General features: G+C 52.1%; 1 protein-coding gene across 1 annotated transcript in view; it reads left to right on the forward strand.

Moving 5' to 3' along the window:
- KCNJ6 (potassium inwardly rectifying channel subfamily J member 6) overlaps positions 1–23120 on the forward strand; it is a 192145-nt gene extending 169025 nt beyond the window's left edge. The window contains exon 4 of the mRNA XM_036243632.1: positions 22795–23120. Coding sequence (XP_036099525.1) covers positions 22795–23120 — 326 coding nt within the window. The remainder of the gene's footprint in view (positions 1–22794) is intronic.
- The last annotated feature ends 3558 nt before the right edge of the window (positions 23121–26678 follow it).

Below are 26678 nucleotides of genomic sequence, written 5' to 3' on the forward strand. Positions count from 1 at the left end.
GAAGAAGAGACAAAGAAAAAATTGAAAACCTATTTGAAAAAATAATGACAGAAAACTTCCCTAACTTGATGAAGGAAACAAACATACAAGTCCAGGAAGCACAGAGAGTCCCAAACACGATGAACCCAAAGAGGTCCACACAAAAACACATCATCATCATCAAAATGCCAAAGGTTAAAGACAAAGAGAGAATCTTAAAAGCAGCAAGAGAAAAGCAGTTAGTTACCTACAAAGGAGCTCCCATAAGACTGTCAGCCAATTTCTCGAAAGAAACTTTGCAGACCAGAAGGAGTGGCAAGAGATACTCAAAGTGATGAAAAGCAACAACGTACAACCAACATTACTCTATCCTGCAAAGCTATCACTTAGAATAAATAGACATATAAAGAATTTCCCAGACAAGAAAAAGCTAAAGGAGTTCATTACCACCGAACCAGTATTATATGAAATGTTGAAGGGTCTTCTTTAAGAAGAGAAAAAAGATAAAAAATATGAACAATAAGCCATGGCCAGTTTGGCTCAGCGGTTGGAGTGTTGGCCTGTGGGCCATAGAGTCACGAGTTTGGTTCCCGCTAGGGGCATGTACCAAAATATATATATATATATATATATATATATATATATATATATATGAACAATAAAATGGCAATAAATTATGTATCTATCAACAATTGAATCTACAAACAAAATGAACAAGCAGAACAGAAACAGACTCATAGATACAGAGAACATTTTGTTGCTTGCCAAATGGGAGGGCACTGGGGAGATTGGTGAAGAAGATGAAGAAATTAAGGAGTACAAAATGGCCCTGGCCAGTTTTGCTCAGTGGTTAGAGCTTCAGCCTGTGGACCAGAGAGTCCCAGGTTCGGTTCCTGCTAAGGACACATACCTCAGTTGCAGTTTGTCGCTGGCCCCAATTAGGGCCGTGTGGGTGGCAACCAGTCAATGTGTCTCTCTCACATCAATGTTTCTCTCTCTTCCCCCTCTCTCCTTCCTGCTCTGTCTGAAGATAAATGCAAAAATGTCCTCAGGTGAGGATAAAAAAAAAAAAAGTACAAATTGGTTGTTAGACTGATGAACCTCAAAGGGAAGGGGGGGGAGGGGGGATGAGATAAACCAAAGAACTTCTATGCATTTATGCATCACCAATGGACACAGACTATAGGGTGGGGAAGGCCGGAGGGGGCGGGATTGGGGAGGAGGGGTCAATGGGGGTAAAAGGGGGGACCCCTGTAATATATTCAACAATAAAGTTAAGTTTTTAGAAAAAGAAAAGGAAGGGCTTCTAGGATTTTATAAAATTCATATTTGTGCCCGAACTAAAGCCATAGGCTATTAACTGGGCTGGATGCCATTCTTGGTAACTGTGGTGCTGTCCCCAGAATTCAGGAATATACTCATAGGCCTTTAGAAAATTCAAAAATCTTGAGGTTTCCTAAGACTCCCACAGCAAACCCCTTTTTACCTTACAATGTCTGATACAAGTACGAAGATATGTAGACAGTTGCTGAAATTGAAAACTTACCCCATAGAATGCCCCATTATTTCAATGCAAAAATATATTTTATTAAAAGTCCTTGGTAAATGGTTCTTGAACTTTTATAAATTTAAACAAGATTCAAGGAGGAACGGCTACTGTCCAGTACATGTTGTAGAGTGGAAAGCCTTGTATATAAAAAAAAATGTCTTTTTACTGGAAAATTGGTAAACCTCTGGACATGGACTAATTCATAAGGATGACATAAAAAATCATAGTCATGGGTAATTTTTGCATATACATGGATATTTTAAATTTATAGCATGCTGATTAAACACAATTTTCATTGTGTAATACTATATTGAGAAGAAAAGGATTTTTATACAGACAATCTCGAGTTGATTGCAGTGGATGTCCTTCGTCTTTCCAAGGCATCCACCCAAAATTCAGTTCCCTAAGGACACATTAGCATAGGCCACTGAGGAAGAAAGAATAAGCTAGTGGCTTGGTCATCTGAGAGCCAGCCTTGGACTTGGCCTGAGACCCAAGACAGCCTTGATGGTAGGGAGGACGGCTGTTTCGCTGGTGTGCACTGGATGGTGTGACGAGCTCCGTCTGGTTTGGCTCAGTGGTTAGAACATCGGTCTCTGGTCCAAATGGTCATAGGTTTGATTTCAGTCAAGGGCACATACCTGGGTTGCAGGTTTGATCCCCTAATCTGGCCAGGGTCATGCAGGAGGCAACCAATCTATGTGTCTCTCTCACGTCAATGTTTCTCTCTCTCTCTCTCTCTCTCTCTCTCTCTCTCTCTCTCTCTCCCACCCTCCCTCCCTCCCATCCATTCTCTCTCTAAAACTCCGTGAAAAAATATCCTCGGGTGAGGACTTAAAATAAAATAAAATAAAATAAATGGTGTGACGGAAGGAGCCTCAGCTCACCCAGTGTCTGCCACCCACTCCCTGGGGCCTGGCATGCGATTCGAAAGAGACCTAGCCTTGTCTTTCACAACCAGCCGTGCTGTTCGAACAGCCCAGTTTGACGTGTCATTAATTCTGACACTCAGTGCTAACCGTTTTCTTACAAATAGGTTATTAAATCTAGAGATGGGGCAAAGAAGGGAGAGAGGGATGGGGGCCGGGAGGACAGGGAGGGAGGCATCTATCGAATGCCTATGTGCTAAGAACTAGGAACTGTAGTTGGATGGGTGGAGAGATAAGTAACACACTGCAAGAGCCAACCTGAGCTATAAATGCCCCCTTCCTGGGAGGCTTAGATAGCAAAGAAACCGCATGAGAACACCGAGCCCCTTAAAAGCAAAGAGAAGCGCAAGGTGGAATCTACTTGAAGGGGAAGCAAGAGAAAAGGGAAACGCACGTTGCCTACTGATTTTTCTTGCCGCCCTTCTCTCTCATAACCCGTCAGACCTTTGAATATTTGCAATCTTTAAGTGACTCCAAAGCAGAAAATCCATTAGATTTTATCTCACTAAGAAGGAGGAGGAGCGGAGGCAAGCATCATTTTCTTCATTGCTGGGGCTCTGTCACTAGAAAGGGATCACTTTATATAAAAGCTGTAGACCCTGACAGTTCTCCTGCAGTTGGGACTTCTCACTTAATTATACTTTCAAGAATACATATACACATATATAATATATTATACATTTATAGACACTATATGCATATATGCATGCAAATATACACATTTATGTATATTCATGGTACATGTATTGAATGATGTCTTCACTACAGTTGAATTATATTAGTTCAGTATGCATGCAAAGATTTATCCCCTCGACCTCTATTATGCTCTCTTTGGATCCGATGTTACTGTGTCTATTAAATACCTTTTCTAAAACAGTTGGACTCACTAAGCAGGAAAGTCTGGTTTCCAGCCAGTATCTGCACAGACAGGTCTTATTAACGAATGACACCAGGCATCTCATCTGACACTGCGTTCCTCTTCCCCACCTCTCTGGCCATCAGAATTCAATATCCCAGAGTAAGCCTTGCCAGTGTTCAAGAAAAAACGGAGCCGGACAGTAGCTGGAGCAGGAAACGCAGATTTTAATCAGGAGCTGTTGCAATAGGGAAAAGAGACCTCAGTACAGAGCTGGGTTCAATTCCAAATACAGCATAAGTGAGCGGGGATTTGTAACACTTGTCAGGCCCTGGCCGGTTTGGCTCAGCGGTTGGAGCGTCGGCCTGCGGTCCTGAGAGACCCGGGTTCGGTTCCCACTAAGGGCGCGAACCTTGTTTGTAGTTTGTCCCCGGCCCTGGTCGGTTGTGCGGGTGGCAGCCACTCGATGTGTCCCTTTCACGTCGATGTTTCTCTCTCTCTCTCTATTCCTCTCTCTCCCTCCCACTCTACCTGAACAAAAAAAAAAAAAAAATGGAAAAATGTCCTCGGGTGAGGATAAAAAAAAAATATATATATATAACACTTGTCAGTGGAGGGTGCCAGTCAGTGAAAAGTACAAAGAGGAATCATCGGGGATCGGGGGGTTCTGGCTCACCTGACCTGACAGGATCCTTGCTAAAGGTAGGCTGGAGGGACTGGAGATCACCTGGGGGGTGAGGAACCTGATTAGATATTGATGGTGATCAGATATTAAGGGTGGGGGATTCTGGCTAAACAGACTTAGCAGGACTTCTGGTAAAATTGGGTGGTGCAAAGACATAGAAGGTCAAGCACAAGTTGGGAAGAGGGTTTGGAGGAGGCCGACGAAAGTTGGGTCAGAGAGGGTGTTTGTCACCAGGAATGGGTAATGGTTCCAGCTCCACTGGGCTGAGAAATGAGTGTGAGGTTCACCAGGCAAAGCTCTGGACTGGTGACCACAAGACGTGCTCACATCCCGAGTCTGCCGCTCATGTCCTGGGCCAAGACATCTGGTCTACCTGGACCCCAGTTTCCTTACCTGATGAGAAGGGATAGGACCTGCCCAGCTTGATTTGGGTGATTATTAAGTGAAGGATATAAAAGAACGTAGCCTAGACTCTGAAATGTAGTAGACAGTCAAGAAAAAAAATAGGTTGCTTTCAAAATACAGGTGTATCTCTGGTGCTCAGAAGTTGTGCTCACCTGTAAAATGAGATGCTTCAAACTTCTTAAAACTGTGAAGTTAGAGGAAGCACTCGCCTCCTTGTAACCGAAGTTCTCCCTTCGGCGGAAATTCAACGAGACGAGCTGGGAATCCTGTCCCGTGCCATTCACGTGCGAACACCTGGGCTCTGAAATGGTCCTCACCCCGTCTCCCAAGCCCTTACAAGAGGCAGCTGTATGAACCCGTCTCTGTTTCCCATTCAGGTGTGTTATACCTGAAACAGGTCAGACAGGAGGGATGCCTTCCATCTGGGATGGTAGGACTCGGGGCACAAACACATGAAAAGTCACCCCGAATCACTGAAAATGCTGTGAGCAGAACGAAACATCCTTCGGACCACCTGGCACTTGTCTATGTGGCAGGTTGCTCCCTCCAGACCCCGGAATATGACCAAGGACCCAGGAAGGAGGGAATCGCAACCGCACGAGACCCCGCGTGTCCACTCACCCCGCATCGTGCGTTTCCCCGGGAGGGGAGGCGCCCGTGAAGACAAGCAGAACCTGCTCTTTCTCCTCTAACAAGAGATCCTGACAAGTTCCGTTGACTGGATTCCTAGACCAGAGAAGATGGGAAGCAGCCAATGAAGAGCAGGGATGGGTTTGCTAAAAGCTGACACGTTGAGGGCAGCGACAGTTGGGTCTGGCACGGAATAGAAAAGGCCCAGAGCTACAAATCAAAGACAGAAAGGCCCAGACGCGTAGCTCTCCGGAACCACCTCTGAGAGAAGGCAACAGCCCTACCGCCGAGCAATCGCCTGAGGTCGGCTCTGCTGAAGGACAGAATGACAGTTGAGGATCCGGCAAGATGGCCTGAGGACTTGAAAACCACGCTCCAGTTACACTCAGTGTAGTTTGCTTGCCAAGGAAGGAACACAACTGCCACCATTTAGAAAGATTTCTGGCCTCGACTGGGAACTGTTGGTTTATCCATATTGCAGTTTGAAGGGGGACCTTGGTCGGCTGTGGCACACAACCCCACCTTGCTGAGGTCCTGCCTAGGGCCCACTCTGGGCTTTCCGGCTCCCACAGCCGACTGTCCCAGCCCAGGCTGTCCCGGGTGAGGGCAACTCCTATGCCACTGCTCTAACCAAAGCCAGCCACGGGAGCACCTCCAAGGGCCTAGGGCCATTGTTTGAACTGGTGTGAGTGAACCGTCCTTCAGCCCCCCCAAGGGGTCTCCCTGTGTCCTAGAAGGATGCTCCTGGCACCCTGCCCTTCTAGGACCCTTGGGTGCAGGCTCCCTGGGGTGGGTGGGCAGTGACCACTCTATCAGCTGCCAGCGTTCCCAGCTCCTAGAGGCCGGGACTGAGCGAGAGGACAGCATGGCCTGGAGGCCGAGCTGCTACGCTGGCTATGACACCACCCCCGAGTCATGCTGGGCCTCACTTCCCTCAGAAGGGACCTTTATTTGCCAGAATATTCCTTAGAGCTCGAACCCACCCGCCTGTAGGACGGGCCTGCACTCCGGGCTTTGCCCAGGCCACCCCACCCGCCCGAGCTCCCGCTGCACACTCGCCCCTCTCTTGGCTGTGCCGTCTGAGTCCTGGCACCTGGGGGCACAGGAGTTTGAGGCTGTCAAGTGCAGAGGTCCATGCCCACATTGTGGCTGAGGGGTATCTGACTGGAGAGGAGATGCGTGCCGGTCACAGATTAAAAACACCAGATCCATGATAGTCTTTACACCAGAGTAGTTCCTCCTTCCCGGATGACAGCCACCTAACCTGCCAACGGCGTAGCCGATTTGACTTGGGTGATGAATCCCCCTTTATCTGCTTCGGTCTACAGCGATTTAATGTTGCCAACCACTGACCTCAGCTGTGTACTAAGAGGAAGTTTCTCAGAGTAGCCCGGAGCAAAACCTCTTTATTGCCAGAGAAGAATCCACTTCTTGTTCCTCATTTCTTCAAGTGTAACTTTAATGTTTTTACACTAAAAGTAACACTTGCACATGGTAAGAAATTCAAATAGTATACAAGAATACATAATGACAAACACACTCCCTCCCACCGTCTGGTCCCCAGCCCCTCCCCCAGACAGAAGCAATGCACGGGTCGCTGTATGCCTTCCAGAAATGCCCGAGACCTCCTGGGGCATATGTCCACATGCATGAATACATCTTTACATTTTATTACAAAATGGGAGCATACATTTTGCCCATGGCTACTGGGTTTTTTTTATGTAATATATGCTATAAATCTTTATTAACACAGTAACATATTCTTTTAAACTGCAAAATACTACTCTATTTTATGAATGTACAGTCATGTAACTCAGCAGTTCTCAACCTGTGAGTCGCAACCCCTTTGGGGGTTGAACGACCCTTTCACAGGGGTCGCCTAAGACCAACAGAAAACACATATTCCCGATGGTCTTGGGAACCGAGACACCGCTCCTCCGTCTGTCTCCAGGCGGGTCCGCCCACGTGCAGATACGCCCACGTGCAGATACGCCCACATACAACATGAGGACCTGGATTAAAGGGTCGCGGCATAAGGAAGGTTGAGAACCACTGTTTGGTGCTCTTTTAATGGATATTTAGATAGATCCCTACATTTTTTCTGTAACCAACAACACTACCAGGAATTTGATTTCCATAGGCTAAATTCTTAGAAGTGAGATTCGTGGGGTAAAAATGCATATGCATATTTTGCCTTTAAAGGCATTGCTCAGCCCTGGCCGGTTTGGCTCAGTGGTTAGAGCATCGCTTGTGGTCCAGAGAGACCCGGGTCCGGTTCCCACTAAGGGCATGTACCTCGGTTGCGGTTTGTTCCCAGCCCTGGTTGGGGTCATGCGGGAGGCAGCCACTCGATGTGTCCCTTTCACGTAGATGTTTCTCTCTTCCTCTCTCCCTCCCACTCTGCCTGAACAAAAATGGAAAAATGTCCTCGGGAGACAATTAAAACAAAAGAGGCTGCCCAGCTGCCCTGCAGGGACTGTGCTGGTGCACACCCGCCCCTCCAGGAGAGCGTGCCTGCGGAAACACGCCTCCGTCCGCACCGCATGGGACAACTCAGTCTCGTGGCGCATCTTGTAATGTATTTATTGCTGTTTCTCCTGTCCTGTGCCCATTTTTTCTCATGGATTTTTAGTTTTCTTGTATTGATTTGGAAAGGCTCATTTTATATGAAGGAAATTAGCCCTCTGTCCATTATAAGTTTTACACATATTTTTCAGTCTGTCCTTTGTCTCATGGCTTTCTTTGTTCATTATACTTGGTGGGTTTTTATTGATTTTTTTTTTTGGGGGGGGGGAGAGAAATAGAAACATTGATGACAAAGAAACATCAATCAGCTGCCTCCTGCCGGCCCTACTGAGGGAGCCTGCAACCAGGACCTGTGCCCTGACCGGGAATCGAACTGGGACCTCTCAGTCCATGGGACAGTGCTCAACCAACTGAGCCATACCAGCCAGGCTATAATGTATTTTTCAATCTTTTGCCTGTAGAATATTTGTGTTTTGTGTAGTGAAATGTTTCAGTATTTTCCTTTATGAGATCTCAGTTTTATGTCATAGGAATGTTTATGTTTTAGGAATACAGTTATGCTACAGGAATAGGCCTCCCCCATTCCTATAATATTTATGTTCCCTTGTAATCCTTTAACAGTTGAATTTTTCTGTGTTAAATGTATTGGGGTGACATTGGCTAATAAGATTACATAGGTTTTAAGTGTACATTTCTACAATGCATGATCTGTATATTGCACTGTGTGCTCACCACCCAAAGTCAAATCATCTTCCGTCACGATATATTTGGCCCCCTTCACCCTAACTCCCCCCAGCAGCTGACCTTTCAGACGGAGATCTTTGACCCCGCTGGACTCGCCGGGAGCCAGCCTGCATTGTGCTCGGAATGGCCGGCTGATTGTCCTAACACTGTTCACTCAATAACCCATTTTTGCTCCACTGACTTGAATGCTCACCAGCTTTGCACTCCAACCCTCTTCAGCAAAAGAAAATAAAAGTCAATAAACACTCCTGCCCTTTGGGCTATGGTGACTGTGTTCAATATCTAAGCTCCCCTAAGCTGCCTATGCCAACACAACGGTCCACACTTGTTGTTGTTGAATTGTGTCCTAACCGCCCTACCGAAGAATGTGGCCTTATTTGGAAATAAGGTCACTGTAGATGTGGTCAGTTAAGGTGAGGTCATGCTGTGGTGGGGGCCCTGCTCCAACATGACTGGTGTCCTTACTAAAAGGGAAATGCACACACAGACATTGCCCTGGGAGAACACGGTGTGGAGGAGGCAGAGATCGGAGGCGTGCAGCAAACCCCAGGCCCAGGAGAGCCGTCTGAGCAGGTTCTCGCAGAAGGAACCGCACGGCCGACCCCCTGGTGTTGGGCCCCCGGCCTCCAGGACTCCAAGGCAGCTGTTTCCGCTGTTCCAGGCATCCAGTCTGTGGCTTTGCTCCGGCAGCCCTAGCTCACAAACGCGACAATCACAGGGAAAGCTTGGTGTCTCTTTGTACTGGGGACCCGTCCGTCTGCTCTCGGAGCATCCCTGTGGGTCGTCCTCACAGCTGCGGTCACTGTGCGTGGCAGGCCACAGAGAGGTGCGCTCCGGGCCTCCTTCCAGCCTCTGCGCACAGGGCTGCTGCCTTCTCGCACCCCAGTGCCTAGTGACAGCTCCTTCAGTGCCACATCGGGAGACAGCCGGCCGGCCAGACCCCCGCGCCCGGAAGGGGCAGCCTCGTCTCCCTAGCCGTGCTCAGCTCACCCCTCCAGGGCTCCGCCCGCCTCGCTTCCTGCGGTCAGCTTGGGTCCAAAGGCTTCAGCTCTACCTTTTCTTCCTGCAAACAAACAAACATGCTGAGCTGGGAAAACAGACCTTCTGACCCTTAAAGAGACAGTGCACTGAGGGCCCCCTGCTAGGAAGTGTTACCTGCCCGGTGCTAACAAACCATAGAGAAGCCACTGGGCCGAGAGGAGGGGAGGAAAACGACGATTGTTACAGGGAACCCTGGAGAAAGATCTAGTCAGGCGGCTCCCTCTTTTTGTTTTTTAATCCTCACCTGAGGATGTTTTTCCGTTTATCTTCAGACAGAGTGGGAGGGAGGCAGAGAGAGAGAGAAACATCGATGTGAGAGGGACACATCGACTGGTTGCCTCCCGCACGACCCTGACCAGGGCTGGGGACAAACCACAACCAAGGTACATGCCCTTCACTGGAATCAAACTCACAACTCCTTGGTCCGAAGGCCAACGCTCCAGCGCTGAGTCAAACCAGCCAGGGCAAAGCTGCTCTCTTTAAATGCTGTTTTTCAAAAACTCAGGAACCTTGGAATCCCGCTGGGAAGGGAGGCTTCTCCGCGCGTGTGGCTGTGCCCCGTGGCCTTCCTGCCGCCGGGAAACCACGTGTGCAGCACCGGCTCACTCCTGCTTCTGGCTTCTCTTCGGGGCCTGCTGGGCGCCCCTGGGGGCACGTCTGGGGATAGTTTGCAGCTGACTTCCTCCCCCTGGGAGCACACAGCTGAGGGGATTATGACGTAATCGGACGGTGATGTGATTCAGAGGACTTGCTCCCTGCCAGAGGCTGAGCTCAGTGGGCGGCCTGCCTCTGCTCCCACCCTCCCCCACCCACCCAGCCCTGGAAACCAATCACCTGCGGGCAAGGCCGGTCACCGCTCTGGCACCAGGCATCTGTAGGTGCTGGATGGGTGGCTCCCTGACAGATATGTTCCCATCCAGTACCTCGCAGTGTGGCCTCACTGGGGAAAAGGTCTCTGCAGAGATCACCCTAGATTCCCACGGGACCCCTACATGCTGTGACAAGTGTTCCTATAAGAGACAGAAGAGGAGCGGACGCAGAGGACAGGGCCACGTGAAGGTGGAGACGAGTGATGCAGCCGCAAGCCCAGGACCGTGGGGAGCAGAGGCCCAGGAGGCAGGGATGCGCCTCCCGCAGGCTGCAGAGGGAGCCGGCCCTGCTGACGCCGGAGCCACGCTTCCGACTTCCCGGCGTGGGAGGGGTGACTTCCTGTGGTGTGAAGCCAACCGCTCTGTGGTCACTTAGAGACGATCCGAACACATATCTGTGGAGCGAAGGGTGCAACGGGACAGTGAAGACCAGGCCGAGGCCGGCCCCCCCGCATGCGGGCACCTTGTTCACTTACTGAGGAGATGGAGCAGCGAGTGGTCTCACCTCCAGCGGGCAGCACAGCCCAGCCGCACCCCGGCCTCACCCCGCACAGGAGCTCCCGCAGGGGCCAGCAGGCCGCAGTGGCTGCCAGAGCCTGACCTGCGGGGAACGTGGTCGAGGTCACCCCTCTCCCCTCTCTCTCCTTGTTGCCAACTGACTTCCCTGGTGTAATTCACCAGCCACAGACCCTTTCACAGAGAGAAAGTCCAATGAACAGCAAGACAAGACCGCGTCGCCCAGGTTTTTCCTTTCGGGATGAAAAGGCTTATGGAGACTCCCACTCCGTGCACAGTCCCCAGGACACAGACCCGAGTGAAGCCAAGAGGCGCGTGTGCACCTGTCAGGAGCTGCTGTTCACAGCCAGGTCTGCGTTCGGCTCAGGACGTGCGGGACCCTGTGCTAGGCTCTCCGATAGGCAGCTGTGCCTCTGCTCGCAGACACGCCAACACAGGAACGATCCAGAGAAGACACAAAAAGGGCCTGACCAGAGCAGCCGACGAGCTATCAGATAACCGCTGGCTTTCCTAGCTCATCCTTCATCAGATCCCATTATCTCTACTACATCGCAGGGAAGTCCCTCCCCCAATGGAAGAGTCTCAAGTTGCTGACAAATGAAAAATGCTAGCAAAGGTGAGGCATAAGGACTCTCGACCCTGGGGAGTTAGAGACAAGAGGAAAGTCGGACCATGGCCTTGTTATTTCTCACTGGAGCCACGGGGACCTGAGCTCTCTGCTCCTCGATGTCTAACAGACAGATTCCTTTGGATTTGTTTGAAATCTTACGGCCGGCTGCAGGGGTCGTAGCTCCCTCCATAGCCAAGGTGATCCTCGGCCCAGAGCCCTCGATGGGCCCTCTGCAGAAACATGGGACCTCGGGGGAGCGGTGAGGTCCCAGAGGGGTCATGAGGGGTGGCTGCAGTGTGCTCAGCAGTGTGTGTGATAGTCTGGGCTCTCCAGTGAGACAGAATCCGAAGACAGAGAGACAGAGATGTGTTATAAGGAATTGGCTCACACCGTGACGGGACCAAGAAGTCTTGCTTGCATTTGCTCAGGAGAGCTGATGGTGTTCAAGTTCCCATCCCGATCCAATCCGAGGGCAAAGACCAATGTCTCGAAGAGGCAGGGGAACCGATTGTCTCTTACCTCGCCTTTCTGTTCAATTCACGCCTTCAGTGGTTGGATGACGCCCCCATACATTGGGGAGGGAGATCTGCTTTACTCAGACCACCAATTCAGATATTAATCTAATCCAGAAACACCCTCAGACACCCACAATAATGTTTAACCAAATATCTGAGCACCCCCATGGCCCAGTCAAGTCAGCGCCCACAAGGAACCATCACAAGACAGATACCCCAGGCTTCAACGGCCGCCACTGGCAGCGCGGGGTTGGCTGCTTAGCTGTTCTGGGGCTCAGGCGGTGGGTAGCTTCGGATGCTGGTGCAGTCTCAGACATCTGGTATGGGGATGGGGGACACATGCTAGAGGTCGTGGGAACACAGGTCTGGGAAACAGCCCCTCGCAGGGACTGAACGGCACGCCCTTCACACAGCGGTTGAGTGTTTTGGAAGCCAGCCCAGGTGGCCAGCACGCTGATGGCCTTTCCTGCAGCTGTGCCTAGAAATGCACTGGGTCAGTTGCTCACCCGAGTCCTGACGGATCGGACGCGATTCCTCATCTCCATGGTGAGGGGCGTTCGACCCCTTCACACACATCATTGCTTTTTGATCGCGTAGTTCACCCTGCTCTGTCCCGAGAGGGCTTGCTTCCCTGGGAATGTCTGCCGGCTGGGGTCTTCACTCCAAACGGCGGAAACATGAGTAAGCAACAGCTAGCAAATGGGTTGTTGTTTCTATATATCCTGACAAGCAGGTAAACCACTTGGGAAGGGGAACAGGATCTACAAATGTAGTTTTTGCATCAGAGGGGAAACAAGCATAGCCCAGCGTGTGCCATTGATATACGTACAACTATCTGGCTACCAAAATAGTTACCACAGTAACCGGCCCTCTGCTGACTCGGGGCGTCCTTGGACACCGATGCTCATGGGTGCCCTCAGCGGCCTCAAAAATGAGGTATGAGGATGTTTGACAGAGCTTTCTTAGGTCAATAATACACAGGAGTCTCTCAAAGTCTGTGAGTGAGTGAGGATGACATACTGAGTCGCTGCAAGGGGCCATGAGAGTTTTCTGAGATACCAGGACGCTGGCCAGACACTCCCAGGGCTCAGAGGCCCTCCCACGGTGCACAGCGGGTCTGCGTTCTTGCCCTCGTTGGCCCGTGAACATGCGACCCCGTGTGCTGAGTCTGGAGTGTTGATTTCCATCCTCCATACACGCAGCTAGAGCTCCCCCTCCTCCCCATTCCCTCCCTTTGCCTGGATGCAAGCAGTTCCCACCAGGGACAGTTAACACTAACCTTTATGGAGCACGTAGGGCAGCCAGGCACTGTCCTGAGTACTTCATATGTATGATCCCACACAGTCCTTACTGATCCTCCACCATGTGGACAACGCTCATACCGCCCCAGTTATGTGGGTAAAAAGAGGCACGGGATATTTAACAACTGGTCCAGGGGCACTTAGCTTCTGTAGATCTATTGTTGCACAACTTGGTGACGGAAAACAACAAGCATGTGTCTTCTCCTAGGTCAAGAGTCAGGAGCTGCTTAGCAGGGTGGCTGTGACTCGGTCTCTGACGAGGTTGCAGACGCAGCCAGGGTTGCAGGCGCCTAAGGCTGGGGCTGCACTTGGGCCAGCGGGTCCACTTCCGATGTAGCCCCCTCACGTGGCTGTTGGCTGGAGGCCTCAGTTCCTTGCCACGTGGGCCTCTCTATAGGCTGCTTGAGTGTCCTGACAACATGGCAGATCATTTTCCCCAAAGCAAGTGGCCCAAGAAATAGAGAGAGAAAGCCACGGAGCCTTTGATGGCCTCATCTCTGAAGCCACACATTGCTTCTGCTCTCACTTATTCAGTAAATCGGGCTCCACCTCTGGAAAGGGGGTATCAAGGCATGTAAATGGAGGAGCGGGATTTGGAGGATTCAGTCTGGCTGCAAAGGCCACGTGCTTCATCGTTATGGTCGAGGTCCCGGAGTTCGCGGGATAACATGGGTCTCTCAACCACATGTGCAAAACTCTGGAGCTAGTAGTTAGCACTCCCTTCCAGGGCCGAGCCGCCCTCCCGCTCCCTACCCTTCTCACGGAGGCTTATCATGGAGGCTTTCTGAGTGTTGCTGGGAATTGTGCAAGGAGCCCATGACCCAGACCGAAGTTTCTGAACCTCCTAGAGAATGTTAAAACACTGAGGAGAGCATCCCCACCTCCCTGTGGTTTTGCGTGGAGAAGCCACCGTTCCCAGCCTGCTATTCCTGCTCCCAGAGGTGTTTATCTGAAATAAACAAAGTGCTGACCACATCATTCACCCCCTCAGCTCTACAGTAGCTCCCCACTGTTGACAGAGTCAATGCACATTCCTGGTGCGTCATTGAAGGCCCTTCCCAATGTAGACCTAACATCTCTGTGCACCCTCACTTCAGTAACCCACGTCTCGGTCCCCATAAACCACACACTAGCTGTTGCCTATGCATAAGTGCTGGTCCCACTGCCCTGCGCTTGTGCTCCAAGGCTCTCCTGACAAGCCCCCTCCTCTCTGAGATCTTCCTGACTACCCCTCGAGTTAGCCAGCAGCTTCTCTCTGGTCCCATAGGACTCTGTACATGCCACTCAAATTGCATTAACATTGTGTGTCATGAATTTCTAGCCTCCATTAGAAGGAGATCTCTGTGGGTGTAAGACCTGTGGGATGGGCAGACAGCAGACACTCCAAAGATTTGCTGACGAGTAGCTGGATGAACAGATAAATGGTTGGATTGTTGGATGGATGATGGATGGATGGATGGATGGATGGATGGAGACTGCTGGGTGGAAGAATAGTTGGTGGTTGGATAGATGGATAGATAGATGGAGAGACACAGCTTCTGATCTCAGGGCGTTTACAACAGTCAAATAAAAACAAGATTAACTATATAGTCTGGAGAAATTTACCAATAAAAAATGTTTTGGAAAATAACCTAATCAGGATAGAACCATATGAAAGAGAAAGCATGAACTTTTAATACAACAGAAGGGGAGGGGGAAGAAAGCAAGGGACGGGCGAAGAAAGGAAACAGCGTGGTATTTTGCAAACTTAAGGATTTGGTTCGCTTGAGCAAAGTAGGGCTTTTTGAGATTGTTTTCATTGATTTTCCCCCAAAGGATTGAAAATGAACTCTCTTGGCCAACCCGCTCTCCGGGTGGGACACGGGAGACTGCACATGCCCAGTGTGCAGCAGGATAGGGGGGCAGGGGCTGCTCTCCAAGCTCTGAGCTGTTGCCATGGAAAAGCCATTGTCTCCCGAGCTGTGTTTACCAGAGTCCTCTCCCTCCTCCACCCCCAGGCTGCCACACTGCTGCAGGTGGAAGCTGGCCTTAAGCGACAGGAGAGACAGGCCCTGCAGTCAGAGGCAACAGTCCAAGGCCAGCAGGGCAGTGAGCACTGCCCACATCCTGGCATCTGGAAAGACGGACTTGAACCAATTATGAATTTCTTCCACTGGACAGTTGAGAGCTCCCAAACACAGTGTCAGCCTGGCCAGGAGCCCTGACCCTATAGTCAACTGGGACCAGAACTGCAGTCACTAATGAGGTCTCAGGTCCTGGCACTGGGAACAGGGGAGTTGGTGAAGGAGATGCCGAGCCACTGTGAGACCAGAAATCTCCAACAACGCTGGCAGAGTCCTCTGCTTTCTCACACTGTCCCTCAACCTTGGCATTGCCCACATGGGGCTTCTTCACTGTGGGCTTGTCCTGAGCATTGTAGAGTGTTTTGCAACATCCCTGGCCTCTGCCCTCTAGATGCCAGTAACACCCTCCCTCTCCCCAGCTGTGACAGTCAGAAGTGTCTTCAGACATGGCCAATGTCCTTGGTGGCCAAAGTGCTCCGCTAAGAACCATTGCTCTGGAGGGACATCAACCCCTCTGCTTTCCCCTTTGCCAATGTGCCAGGGCGCCCAGGCGACCCCAGCTGCCCAGCACGTGAGCACTGTCCACGGCCCTGGGTGCTCCCTTGGCCTCCCACAGGGCACCGTCTACGTTCATGCTTCATTCCACACAATGTATCAGGTGCCCGCTGGGGGCTGGTATCAGTACAGTGGTGAGCAGCACGCACCGCCTGCCCTCAGGAGCTTAGTGCCCACCTTGCCTTCCATGTGCTCCCGGAGGTCAGGGCACACCGCCACCTCCTGGCGGGAGGCCCCTCTGCACTCCCTCTCAGCCGCTGACCCAGCAACCAGTTCCCCGGGGTGCCTGGACCCCACCCGCCCTGCTCACTGCCCGCAGACCACAGGCCCTGCCATCCAGCCTCTGCCAGCGCCTGTCAGGTTCTCAGATGCCCACAATCCCCTGGACATGTAGCCTCTGGTTTCGGAGGTCTGGGTTCTGCATTTCCAGCTCCGGATGGAGACCATACTGAGGGGCGGAGGGCCTCACTCCTCTGACAGAAGCGCCTGCCTCCCACGGACACGGGCCTCCCGCATTCGCCCTAAAGATGACTCTAGCAACAGGAATTTAGGGATGGGGGTAACTGAGAGACAGACTCTTTAGGGGCAAACCTCCAAATTCCCCTTCCCGAACGCAAGGATGGCTGCTCGCTGGTTTGAAATTGCTTCCAGCAGAGGCAAAGGCCCCTCTGACAGCTGCAGAGGTGGCCCGTCCAGATGTCTCCGGAGACTCCAACCCGTGGCTCAGGCTGGGGCAGAGGGAGGCACCCAGGGACTGAGGAGCCTCCCCTCCCAAACCCGGGCTCCCAGGGCAGGAGGAGGAGCTGCCCCTCTCGGCAGCTTTCCTCCACGCCTCGCGACGACATCCTGCGGTGACAGCGGGCTCTTCCCAGCGCTGTCGGCAGCGACCAGCAGGCAGCCCGGGCGCTCTGACCGCCGCCAGAGCCAGGCGAGCGCGAGCGCCACCTCGTGGTACAGCGGCCGCACAGCCCGCCTGAGCAGGCCGCGCTGGGTGCCGGAGCCAGCCAATTTCTGGCACCAGTGAGGTCACTGGCTGAAAAACAACCCCTAATTTTATTCCTTCCTTTCTGAGGTCTCATGGGTGTGGCATGTATATCCCCGAGGTATAGCCATCATCTCTGCAAGTCCAGATAAAAGGAAAGGACTTTGGGTTTGCACTCACCATTAGTTCAAAAGTGGACTGAGCGCGGACTATGGTCAGACGCAGCACACAGTCCCTGGTTCAAGCTCAGTCCGAGGGAGACAGCAAGGGGCACGGAGGGTGTCGACGGGTTAAGCCCAGGGCCCTTGGCAGCTCGGGGCAGGCCTACCTGAGCCCCCCTGGGGGCTGGCCTGGGCTCTCTAGGCCTCTGTAAGGACCGGCTTTGCTCTGAGGGGGACACGTGGGGCTGGAGCTGGGAGTGATGAGATGTGATGTGCATTTCGTAAGTGTTTGCTCTTCAAAGGAGGCCCTTGTCCTGGAGACGCGTAGGGATTACTTTCTTACATCCTGCGTCTGCTGTTTCCGCTCAAGGTAGTACGTGGCGCCCCGATGCAAAGGGTGTCCCCCACCACTGATAATTCTTACAGCCCCTTTGTCTGCAGCCCCGGGATTCCTGCATTCTGGGGCACTGGTGTTGGTGAAACAGGGCACTTCTTGGTCAAGTGCAAGGAGACTAATGGTGAAAGAAAGGGGGAGGGACCACGGGTTTGGCTCAGAAAGTCTGCTGATGGTGAGGCCCTGTGGGTCACACAGGGCCGAACTTCCAGGGAAGTCGCACCCCCAGGTGGGCGTGGGGTCAGCGCTGCCCTGGGGCGGCCTCAGCAGCGAGCCTGCGGCCACCTGGACCTCCTGGACCTCCACTCCCACCTCCTCTCCCGCCTCCCTCCCCCCTCCCCCTGCACCAGCACCTGCATTTCCATCAGGCATCCAGCATGTTAAGATTTTGGAGGGGCATGATAGGGGGAGTTCTTTACACACTATATTGCCAGACACAGAAGCGCTCTGGTGGTTTTACAAATGGCTCTGAATCACTGGCCGCCGGCGAGGGCTGGGAGAAGCCACGAGTGTATCAAAGTCCCAACATCACACACTGGAGGAAGCGTCACCGTACCTGTGACTGCCCCCGGGTGGCGAGGGTGAATGTGTCCGGGTGCTGGGCGAGGCTGGAGGAGGCTGGTTCATTTGAGTCCCACCACAGTCAGGAAACTGAGGCTGGGTGCCCGCCGCTGAGCAGGCCCCTGACGCAGTGCTCAGCACAAGTGCCCTGCCCTTCTGGGGCGCCTCGTTTGCAGTCCTGCCTCTGCTCTCTCCCTCTTGTTCCTCTTTCTCTGCTTAATGCTTCCCTTCTCCACTCCTCTCTTGTCGGCCACATTCAGACCTACCGGTCCACCCCAGAAAGTGTCTAGAGCATCACCAGCACTTGGGGTCACAGAGGATCTCCCCTCTGTGTATAGGGGTGGCCACTGTCCCCGACCCTACTTGGAACAAGGGCTTCGTTGCCAGGGAGGGCATCCTGAGAGCTGGGCTCACTCTGAGATTTCTCTCCCCGCCTCAGTCACGCCTTCTCGGCTCACATCCGTGACTTGACTTGTGCTGAGTTCACGGGCAGGAAGGCCACCTGACAGTTGCACATTTTGCTGTGAACAGGGTCGTCTGCTCACGCCGCTGTCTCCAGGAGAAACTGGAATAAGCCAGAAACCACTGCCCGGAACTCTGCTCTGCGCTCCTGCAGGGGCCGGACGCCGGCCAGCAGCTTCTGACCGAGTTAAGCCTTACGAAGCCGCGGAGGGTCGGAGGGTCGGAGGCCAGGGAACTCCATGAAAACAGGCTCGTTTGAAAACGAGTCTCGAGTATTCCCAGCTCGGTTTCCAGCTAACGTAAACGGGGAACACAGAGTACTCATTTGGAGAGTGAGAACAAGGAGTTTGTGTTTCAAGTGTGGGAGCCAACATTTCTAGAAAGATACCTAGTGCTTTGGGGGCAGGATGGAAAGAGGACCAGCCTGGGAATCGGAGGGTCTGGATGAGCCTCAGGCTCTGCGACCAGTCAGGTGGACGGTCTGGGACAAGCGGACACTGCCTCTGTTTCCCCATCTGTAACAGGAGGAGTGGGGTCGCCTCCAAAGTCCCTTCCGGCCCCAGAGAATTCTCGGCATCAGTACCCTTCCCCTTCCATCTCGGACTCCATCACCGGGGTGCCCCATGAATGAGCACAGTGCTGGAATGCGTCTTCTCTTTGCATCCATTCTGCAGACAAGCAAAAAATAAACTCTCCCCCACCACCCGCTTCTGTGGAGCTTCTTGAACCCTCGCGAGTGGCACACGGGCAGACTCCGTCCTGCTGCACAGTCAGCGAACAGCACTTCCCCAGCCCCCGCGCTGCAGACACTCAGACGATTCCCAGTGGCCGCGCAGCCGCGGTTCCGCAGGGCCCGCACACGTGCCAAGGCATTGCCCATCTCGTTTCTCATCCACGCCAACCGCCACCCGTGTTTGTCGTCAGGGGCCCTTCAGGGACCGCGATCTCTTGGTCTAGCTCACTGTGCGTTCCCGCCATACGCTTGCGATGCTCTGATCTCACTTTTATGTTCCACTTAACCCCTAAAGGAGTGTCTCAGTCACGCTGTGAGACCAGCTCATTGGGTCTGCGGGGTGGACAGCCACGCCCACTGTCCCCGCCCTGCTCTGGGCCTAATTAAGTAAGCGGGGAACACCTGCTGGAGCAGGGGCCTCCTTTTCAGAGAAAACCTGTACACAAGTGAGTCACAGGACAGTCAGTCCAGTACCACCGGGCGTGATGAACTTGGACTGCCACCAGATCTGGGTTCAAATCCCCACCCACCCCTTTGCCAGATTGAAAAATAATCACAGGAAAGACTCTGTCATCAAACCCGGGTTTCAAGGGAGCTGTCCCCCCAGAAGCTGCACCTTCACAGGGCGGGGCCTTTCCCATGGTGCCTGGACGGTCACTTACAGGAAACAGCCACTTCCTCTGTCTTTTCACCAGGAAAAATAATGCAAAACTAGAAAAGAATGATCTTCACCAAATCCAGAGAGTTACGGGTGGCCCCGGTTCATTATGGTCACCCCAACAGGCTCCCAGCCCCGTGGGCAAAGGAGAAGGCACTATGCTCCCTCAGCTCGGGCAGGCTCCCCTGCTGCGAACAGAGAAGGGGGTCAGTGAGGCAGACCCTGCCCATCTGAGAATCCCGGCTCCGAAGAGCTGCCCAGCCCCCTAAGGTTTGTGGGGCCAGAGCAGGAGCACAAATGAAGCCCCCAGGACACACCTGTTCTCTCCTGTCCCATCGCTTACCATCCAGTGGGGTCCTTGGGGCCAGGAGTGGGGAGGGCACAGCCATGTCAAGCTGAGCCCCAGGTGCCATCTCGCCGTCACTGATGTAATGTGTGCGTGTGCCTGCCCCCGCCACCCGTCAGCCAGTGCCACAATGGTGGTCATCACCAGCAAAATCCCTAAGTCCTGGGGTCCCCCGAGGGCTCCCCCCGTGCCTCAGGAACAGAGAGGAGTCCGGGTGATGAAGGTGGTGGTGCGCCCTCTGCAGTCCTCCAGGGCTGTGTGCGTGTGTGCACGTGTGACAGAGACCCACGCCTGAGTCGGAGTGGTGCAGCCAACTGCAGAAACAGGGAGGAAGTGGGGACGCCCCAGGGGCCAGAACCAGGGAGGCTGCCCCTCTGGATTGTCTTGTCCTCCCAGCACTGCCCGGGGACAGCCCGGCCACAGGTCCAGCTCGGCTTCTTCCTCCCCCGCCCGGCAGGCCGGCTCTAGGTCATGATCACAAGTCGCCAGTGCGTCAGGGCCAATGGGAGCTCCTCAGTCATCACTAAGGATCAGGGAAAGCTTTCGGAGGCCAGGAATCGGTTGATTGATAACTGAAGATCACTCTATATGTGAACAAGACCTTTAACGTTCCATTGTACCTACCTGTGCCTCACCTTCTCTCTCGGACACACACTCACACTCAGGCTCTCTCTCTGACACAGTATCACAGTCACACACTCTATCACACACTCACAGTCATACTCGCGCACACAGAACACACACACTCACACTCACACTCCACCAAAAAAGGGCCTCCAGTCCCTGACAGTCTCCAGTCCCCCTCAGACTCTGGAGCTCCTTTATCTCGGTCCCACGTCCACACCTAGGGCAGGCCAGGGCCGGAGGCTCCGAGCCCCGTCTTGGAAACCTCGTCACACACCCCCAGCACCCCCTGCTCTCTACGTTCCTGGTGCAGGAACACTTCAGTTCTCAGAGCTGTGACTTCTGGGGTTCCCAAAGCCTCTTTAGTGACCCTCAACAAAACTGTGCTCTTGCAAATAAACGCAGGTTGCCAGGCGACGGTTGCCACTCTGCACTCGGTGTGTACGGCCAGGTCGAGCTGCGAGCTGGCCCCTCTGGTCCAGGTTCTCCGCCCACCCCCGGAAGCCATGGAAAGCACTGATTGGTGGGCGGGAAGACCCACAGGAACCTGGGTCATCAGGATAAGACGATGTCCATTAACATTCCAAACTACTTTCTCTCTGCATGTCCATGTGTCCCTCCAGGAAAATCCAGGAGTAATCTCTACAGTAACGTCTCCTTGACCCCCAGCGAGGGCAACGAGGCCCATGGGTTTTCCCCATGCCCTGGACCTCAGCATTCGGGTCAGACTTATCCTTAGGGTGTCTGCCATCATCCCTGCATGGCTCTAGACCTGGAGAAAATTTCTACTATCTCCTTCCCAACCCCCTCAAAATCAGCATTTTTATAAAAGAAACAGTAGATCGAAATGACTATCAAGACCAGCTTCGAAGGGGAACTGGAGTTTGCGGGAGGGGTTGGTTGTAAGGTCCTATGCCCTTCAGGAGAATGTGGGCCCATCACCCTGAACTGTCCCAGCGATCATGGAAAGCTCGTTCACTCACTCATTCATTCATTCAAGTTGAATGAGAATGTACCGTCAGTGGTGTTGGGTTGGTAGACCGACTGCAGCCTTCCACTGGATGGTGGACTCTCTGAGGTCAAGGACTTACCATTAAATCCCCATCACCAAGTCAGAGGCTGCCACTATAACGGCATTCACTACATTCAATAAATTCTTGTTGAATAAATGAATATATTAATCTCTACTTAGTTTTGGTCTAGTTGGCAGATCAATGGACCCATGCCTGAACCCCAGGAGTCTGTCTGGGGATGGTGACTCATCCCAGCCCATTGGTGGGTAGTGAGATAGACGGGTTGTTTTGGGATACTGGCGACAACTAGGTTTGAACAATCATAGTGTTTGTTGCCTTTCACAATGCCAAGTCCATGGACAGAAGAGGCACCTGCTCCCAGTCCTAATATGGCCACCAGCACATCAGGGCTGTATGTGCCGTGGTTCTCAGTCATGGGGGACAGCCCCCTTCTGTCCATTGCCTTACGCAATGATCTCCCAGTTCATCCTGAACACACTCTTAAGTCCTCATGTGCCTTCCGGAACCAATGACTGTGGCCAAGGAAATGAAATATAAGCTTAAGCCAAGCAGAAGCTCAAAGTTCATGGGCTACAGACGAGGGGAGTATATAAAATTCTGGGCACTGTGAGGAAGGAGGAAGGAAAATGCATGTGGAGGTATATAACCAACAAATACATGCTGCGAATGCATAATTACCCAGCTGTTCAAATCCTTCTCAGGCACAGTGGTGGGAAGTCAGAGCCATGACCTCAGGGCTCGCCCAGAGCAGAAGGTGCACGAGGCACAAGCACATGAGTGTGCACCTGTGTGCCCGGGCACCTATGCCCTGTGTCTGTGCGCGGCCTGGCAAGTATGGCTTGATGGGAGCCAGACTCTTCCCTTGCTCCCTGAACTCCACTGGGAGTCTAGACTCTGCGCCCCACGCTCTTGTGCATGCTGGCATGTGTCTACAACATGGACAATTCCTCCTTGGTTGTGACACACTATGCAGGTCACAGTCGGAACAGCTGCAGGCAGCAGCCCTGCCCAGCTCCCCGAGGGCCCACACCCACACATACTAAAGCCTCCGCTCTTCTCTCTGCAGGGATGACATGCCAAGCCCGGAGCTCCTACATCACCAGTGAGATCCTGTGGGGCTACCGGTTCACCCCGGTCCTAACGCTGGAGGACGGGTTCTACGAAGTCGACTACAACAGCTTCCACGAGACCTATGAGACCAGCACTCCCTCCCTCAGTGCCAAAGAGCTGGCTGAGCTGGCCAGCAGGGCAGAGCTGCCCCTCAGTTGGTCTGTGTCCAGCAAACTCAACCAACATGCAGAACTGGAGACCGAAGAGGAAGAAAAGAACCTCGAGGAGCAAACGGAGAGGAACGGTGACGTGGCCAACCTCGAGAACGAGTCCAAAGTGTAGTCCCCTGGCCGGGCCCCTCCCCAGCCTCTCCCCTGGCCGGGCCGCCCTGCTCCTGTCGCCCCAGCCTCTCCCCTGGCCGGGCTGCCCCTGCTCCTGTCCCCCCAGCCTCTCCCCTGGCCGGGTCCCCTCCCCAGCCTCTCCCCTGGCCGGGCCGCCCCTGCTTCTGTCCCCCCAGCCTCTCCCCTGGCCAGACCGCCCCTGCTCCTGTCCCCCTAGCCTCTCCCCTGGCCAGGCTACCCCTGCTCCTGTCCCCCCAACATTTCCCCTAGCCGGGCCGCCCCTGCTCCTGTCGCCCCAGCCTCTCCCCTGGCCGGGCCGCCCCTGCTCCTGTCCCCCCAGCCTCTCCCCTGGCCGGGCTGCCCCTGCTCCTATCCCCCCAGCCTCTCCCCTGGCCGGGCCGCCCCCGCTCCTGTCCCCCCAGCCTCTCCCCTGGCCGGGCCGCCCCTGCTCCTGTCCCCCCCAACATTTCCCCTGGCCGGGCCACCAATGCTCCTGTCCCCTCAACCTCTTTTTGTCTCTCATCCTCGTGCTTTCTGTCTTTCTTACTTTGTTCTTCCTTTATTTATATTTAATTTTGGCATTAACAGGAAACAAATCTTCAAGGTGTAAAATATCTACCTGCCCTCTCTCAGTTACTCAGACTGACGAGGTAGACACGGATTTGGTTAAGGTGCAAGGTGCCCCATTGGTTGCCCAAGGCTATCTCCTCCCTAAATACCACACACCCAACTCCTAGAGGTATAAGCTACTTACCTGCATGTGCTGAACAAGACCAAGTCACTCAAAAGAATACATCAAAGATGTGACCTGGGATACACATTAGGTCTCCGGTGCCTATTCTCCCTGCAGTGAGACACAGAGCATAGCCCTCACTTTTATAGATCCTGACACATTTCATCTTCAGGGCGAGGAGCTTGCCCCATGGAGGCATTGCAGGTAGAGGGCCCAGGTGAGGTAAAGACAAACACTGTACATATATATGCCTTATGTAATTATTTTCTTTTGCAGTTAGTAATAAAATACAGCATGTACAAAAGTACTGCAGAACACAACTTCTAAATAATGTATATAGATATATAATTAGTGTAGGTTTAGATATATAACTTTAGAAATAAGATGTAAAAAAAAAAAGAAAAAGAAAAAGATTCTCAACATACAGTAGGCATTTCTGTTCTGATGTCTTTGTTTTCTGAATTTCTTTGGTCCCATTGACTGCTGGCCCTTTAGTGCATGACCTTTGTTCTGTGTCCCAGACTGGCAGCCCATCTGGGTACCTCACTGTGCCCTCGCTGATTCTTTCACTGAATCTAATAAGCCATAGGTCTGGGAGACATCAGGAGGTCCAGTAGATGGCAAAACCCACCACTAACACACTGATATACTGTGAAATGTTTACAAACTGAGGTCTCTCTTTTAAGATAACAAAGGCCTCACTGACTAGCCGGAGGAAGAATTCCAGGAGGACATTCTCTGGCATGTCACCAATGACGTGCTTATGCTTTTCACATGAGCACTCGCCCTTTGTAGTACAATAGTTTGGAAAACTCTTCTGCAAAACCATTGATTCTCCAGCTGTTCCATTCTGTAATCATGAGGAACTGCAGACTATTACCGTGAGCTATGGCAAGTGAGCAGAAGATGGTTGGGTCTAAAGCCGTGAATTTCATGAAGGCTTGTTGCATCATTGACCTTACACACTGACTTTATCTGGCACTCTTCCTGACCCAAGGGCTTATCCATTGGCTTCTTACATTGTTATTTATTCCTATTCTTTTATTTTTATGACATGACCAGAGTTCAACATTCAAAGATTACATCAACAATCTTAGTGACTAAGAAATCTCTCAAGAGTATGCCACAGGTTAGAAATCAAATCCAAAGTGTCTCTCAATCAATAGACAACAAAAAAACTGCAGCCTTAACTCATTTTAATCTGCAAAGATAAGTGTAGAAAGAAAGAAAGGGAGGCAAGGAGAGAAAGAAGGGAGGGAAGGAGGAGAAAAGTATTCGGTACTGAAAGTCTAAATTTCAACATAAAAAAATTTTTCAAAGAAAAGAAAGAGAATCCTAGACAAAACCTCAAGGGCAGGTGGAAATTTTGCACCATAACAGATTCTTTCACATTCATTTTGCAATTTTAAACTGTTCCCTAACGCAGTCGCCCATCATAAATATCCATGAACTGGATTCAAGTTTATTTTCAGCTTCTACAGCCGTGCTCAGTTTGAGGCTTTGCACCATGGAGGTCAAAGAACTCAAACTAGCGGCCCTCCCTGTTGACCTTGCTTTCCCTGACCAGATTGCACAGGCCTTCGCCGTAGTTTGGGGACCTTGTCTACTAAAAAGCGTGTTGCAGAGATAAGGAAAGTGGCTCCCATGGGTCTCTCTCCTCCCACTCCCAAGACTTTGCATCAGGACAACTGCTTCATGACACTGACTTTATGGAAAACAAAACTGTTGGCCATAGCCCTTTCCTGTTTGCCAACATTTCACTTTTTGCATTGAGCATCTGTTGAATCATTGATTCATTCCACACTCGAAGGAGGAGGTTGCAGTAAAAGAGGAGGAGGAGCCCCATACACTTCCTGCCAGGCTGTGGGGAGGTACTGTGGCCTTACCTCCATGTAGCCTTATGAAGGGCGCTCTTGACTCGAGGGCGCTGACCTTGCAGCATCACCAGAGGGGCAGGGCTTGGCACGGTAGCACAAAGCAAAGTCAAGCAGGGGTTGCGAACAGTCTGCTCATTTAGCTCTTGAAGACTCCCTGGGCCTTTTCACATCAGTTACTAAGGCTTAAAGGACAACACACACCCTGTTGTCTGGTTGGAACAGCAGCTCAGGGCCCTGTAGCACAACTGAACAAAGAGCCTTGACAACCCTGTGGTCACGCACACGTCAGTTCTGTACCTGTGACAGGGCACTTGGGGGGTGAGGCCCTCCCTATCCACTGTCTTTAGTGTCAATGTAGTTGGAGACAGAACATGAACCAAATCTTGTTTTTGTAATGTGAGCCTCTGAATCTTTAAATGAGGATGTTCCAGGAGAACCTTTTACTAGAATGCCCCACTCAAACATGTCTATTTTTCTATAATTATTGATAACACAGTTTAACAGTGTATTTTGTGTCAACTGTTAAAATTTGGAACTGAAAGAAGCTCATTAAGACTGAATTTTCTAAGCAGCAAGTATTTAATGGTGTTTTTCATTAAGACAGATCAACAAAGATGCCCCCACGATGTCCAGTCCCCATATTCCATATCCCGTCCCCATTCACCCAATCATTTTGTTAGCAAACCAAGTGCTATGAAAATAAATAAGCCTGTTTTCATGCAACAGTACCCATAATAATAAGAATCACTCTCAATTTGGTATTTTGGTCTGTTTGGTGAGTGTACTGGAGTCTCTTTTCCATAAAACCATGATGGGATCCATTAGCTAGATAAGCACTTGGAGCTAAAGGGTTACAATTTGCTCTAGTTGACCCCAATCTGGAGAAAAGCGCAGATTTACTTCAAAGCATGGCCCCAAGGGCAGCTGAGACTCTCCGATTCTCACTTCC

The sequence above is a fragment of the Molossus molossus genome, unplaced genomic scaffold, assembly GCF_014108415.1.
Source record: "Molossus molossus isolate mMolMol1 unplaced genomic scaffold, mMolMol1.p scaffold_m16_p_5, whole genome shotgun sequence".
Taxonomy (NCBI): Eukaryota; Metazoa; Chordata; class Mammalia; order Chiroptera; family Molossidae; genus Molossus; species Molossus molossus.